The sequence below is a fragment of the Oxyura jamaicensis genome, unplaced genomic scaffold (assembly GCF_011077185.1).
Source record: "Oxyura jamaicensis isolate SHBP4307 breed ruddy duck unplaced genomic scaffold, BPBGC_Ojam_1.0 oxyUn_random_OJ70672, whole genome shotgun sequence".
NCBI lineage: Eukaryota > Metazoa > Chordata > Aves > Anseriformes > Anatidae > Oxyura > Oxyura jamaicensis.
This window is the reverse complement of record NW_023310129.1, coordinates 1-2,399: the sequence shown is the minus strand read 5'-3', so window position 1 is coordinate 2,399 and position 2,399 is coordinate 1. Positions and strand designations below refer to the sequence as shown.

Below are 2,399 nucleotides of genomic sequence, written 5' to 3'. Positions count from 1 at the left end.
GGGGATGGATGCTGGGTTTTGGGGGATGGATGCTGGGTTTTGGGGATGGATGCTCAGTTTTGGGGATGGATGCTGGGTTTTGGGGATGGATGCTCAGTTTTGGGGATGGATGCTCAGTTTTGGGGATGGATGCTCAGTTTTGGGAGCAGATGCTGGATTTGGGGGGCAGATGCTGGAGTTGGAGGCAAGGATGGGACGCGGGGAGGGGTGGGGACAGCAGGACGTGGGGGGGCTGCTCCCCCTCTCCCCCTCCGCTCCCCGTGGGTCTGTGCAGGGGGGTCCCCGTGCCCCCTGCCCCCCCTGGGGCTGGTCCCACCACCCCACACGACCCCTGAGCACGGCCGGGAGGGGTGTGGGGTGCCCACGGGAGCCCCCCGGTCCCAACAAGCGGTGCCCCCCCCTGCTGCCCCCAACCCCCCATCCAGCCCCGGGGGACCCTTCCCCCCCCCCCCCCACTCACCGGGCCCCGGGGGGCTGTGGGAGCCGGGATACTGGGAGTTCTGGGGGCACTGGGATGGGAGCACTGGGGATACTGGGAGTGCTGGGGGAACTGTTGGAACTGGGGATACTGGGGGCACTGGGAGTGCTGGGGGAACTGGGGGTTACTGGGAATAGTGGGAACACTGGGGGCATTGAGAGAACTGGGGATACTGGGAGCACTGGGAGCAATGGGGGGGTACTGGGGGTTACTGGGAGTACTGGGGGAGCTGGGGATACTGGGAGCACTGAGAACTGGGAATACTGGGGGCACTGGGAGCACTGAGAACTGGGGATACTGGGGGTACTGGGAGCACTGGGAGCACCAGGGCTACTAGGAGGAACTGGGGCACTGGGGACACTGGGAGCGCTGGGGTAACTGGGTTCAGGGGGCACTGGGGTCACTGGGAGCACTGGGATGGGAGCGCTGGGGCCAGGGGTACCCCGTAGCCCCGCCCCCCGCAAGAGGCCCCGCCCCCACCCCGCCGCCACGTGACGGAGCCCTCACGCCGCGAGCCGGCAGGGGGCGGCTCCCCCCCCCCGCTCCCTGATTGGCTGCCCCTCACGTGACAGCACCCCCCGCGCCTCGGCGGAGCGGCTTCCCATTTCCCGCTCCCCATTGGCTCTCCGCGCCCCACGTGACGGGGGGAGCGGAATGCCGGGTCACGGGACCGGAAGCGGCGGCGGCAGTGGCGGCGGCGGGCGGGGCGCGGGCGGGCGGGGCCTGCTGCGGCTCGCCATGGGCTGCTGCTACAGCAGCGAGGCCGAGGCCTCCGACCAGGTGCGGGGGGCACCGGGGGGGACCGGGAGGGCACCGGGGGTTCGCCGGGGGCCGGGTTCGGGCCCCGCCGCCCGCCCCTCACCGGGTCCCGGGGCCCCGCCCGTGGGTCTGGGCCTGTGGGGGGAGGGGGGCAGGTCCCGGCTGTGCCCCCAGGCCTCCGTTGCAGGCCCGAACCCGGGCCTCGGAGCCCCCCTCGGTGCCCCCCGGTGCTCGTCGCCCCAGTCCCGGTTGGGTTTGGGCCCCCCCGGTCACCGCCCCCGTCCCCGTCCCCGCTTTGCCGCCCCCACCGTTGTTACGGACACCCCCGGGGGCCCGGAGCCGCTGTCCTGGGGGGGGGGGCTGCAGCCCCCCGGTGCTGCTCCCCCAGGGGGGCGCCGGCCGTGCCCGGGGGGCTGGGAAGGGGCTGTGCAGCGCCCGGGGGTGCTTCCCCCCCCCCCCCCCCCCAGCCCTGTGACCGCCCTGTGCTGGCGGCAGCTCCCCCCGGTGCTGAGCCCGCCCAGCCCCCGTCCCCTCCTGGGGGGGCTCCGCGGTGGCTCTGGGCTGTCGGGAGGGATGCAGCCGGTGCCTTACGGCCTGGCGGGGCCCCCAGGGGGTCCCCGCGGGGCTGGATGTGGCCGCTGCCTCTTCCTCGGCTGTGCGGCTGCCGCAGGTCGTCCCCTCCACGGGGAGCCCAGGGGCTGGTGCTCAGCGTTGAGAAGCGAAGGGTTGGGGTGAGGGGAGCGTGGCCCTGCCTCATCAGGAGCAGGGCACGGCGAAACAGGAGCTGCTGGAGCTGATCCCCCCCCCCCCCTCTGGCCTTTCCCCCAGGAGGAAGAGACGAAGCGGCTGCTGGAGCCGGCGGCCAGCCCTCCCAACAAGGTGCTGAATGGAGCGGAGCAGAGCTACCACAACCTGCCGTCAGCGCGCACCGACGAGCAGGCCATGCTGTCCTCCATCCTCGCCAAAACGGCCATGTAAGCCCCGAGCCGTGCTGCTGCGGGCTGCCTGCCCGGCTCACGGGGCCCGGCACGGACGGGAGCCCCTTGGGCTGCTCCTACAGCGGCGTCCTTAGGGGTCAGCGGGCCGGGAGCGAGGCAGCAGCGTGCCCGGGTGGCCAAAAAGCGTCACCCGGGTCTGTGTCAGGAGCAGTGCGGCCAGCAGG

The 2,399-nt window shown here is 72.7% G+C and overlaps 1 protein-coding gene across 1 annotated transcript; it reads left to right on the top strand.

The window, feature by feature from the left end:
- The first annotated feature begins 1,100 nt into the window (after positions 1 to 1,100).
- LAMTOR1 (late endosomal/lysosomal adaptor, MAPK and MTOR activator 1) lies at positions 1,101 to 2,270 on the top strand. The gene is made up of 2 exons (XM_035314067.1): positions 1,101 to 1,258; positions 2,066 to 2,270. The coding sequence occupies exons 1-2, from the start codon at positions 1,133 to 1,135 to the stop codon at positions 2,213 to 2,215; spliced, it is 276 nt and encodes a 91-aa protein (XP_035169958.1). The 5' UTR covers positions 1,101 to 1,132; the 3' UTR covers positions 2,216 to 2,270.
- Positions 2,271 to 2,399: the final 129 nt, after the last annotated feature.

Bases quoted from the DNA above. Each gene is read 5' to 3' on its own strand.
- LAMTOR1 (XM_035314067.1), top strand. From the start codon at position 1,133: ATGCCGGGTCACGGGACCGGAAGCGGCGGCGGCAGTGGCGGCGGCGGG. The intron at 1,259-2,065 runs GTGCGGGGGGCA...CCTTTCCCCCAG, and splicing joins AGGCCGAGGCCTCCGACCAG to GAGGAAGAGACGAAGCGGCT.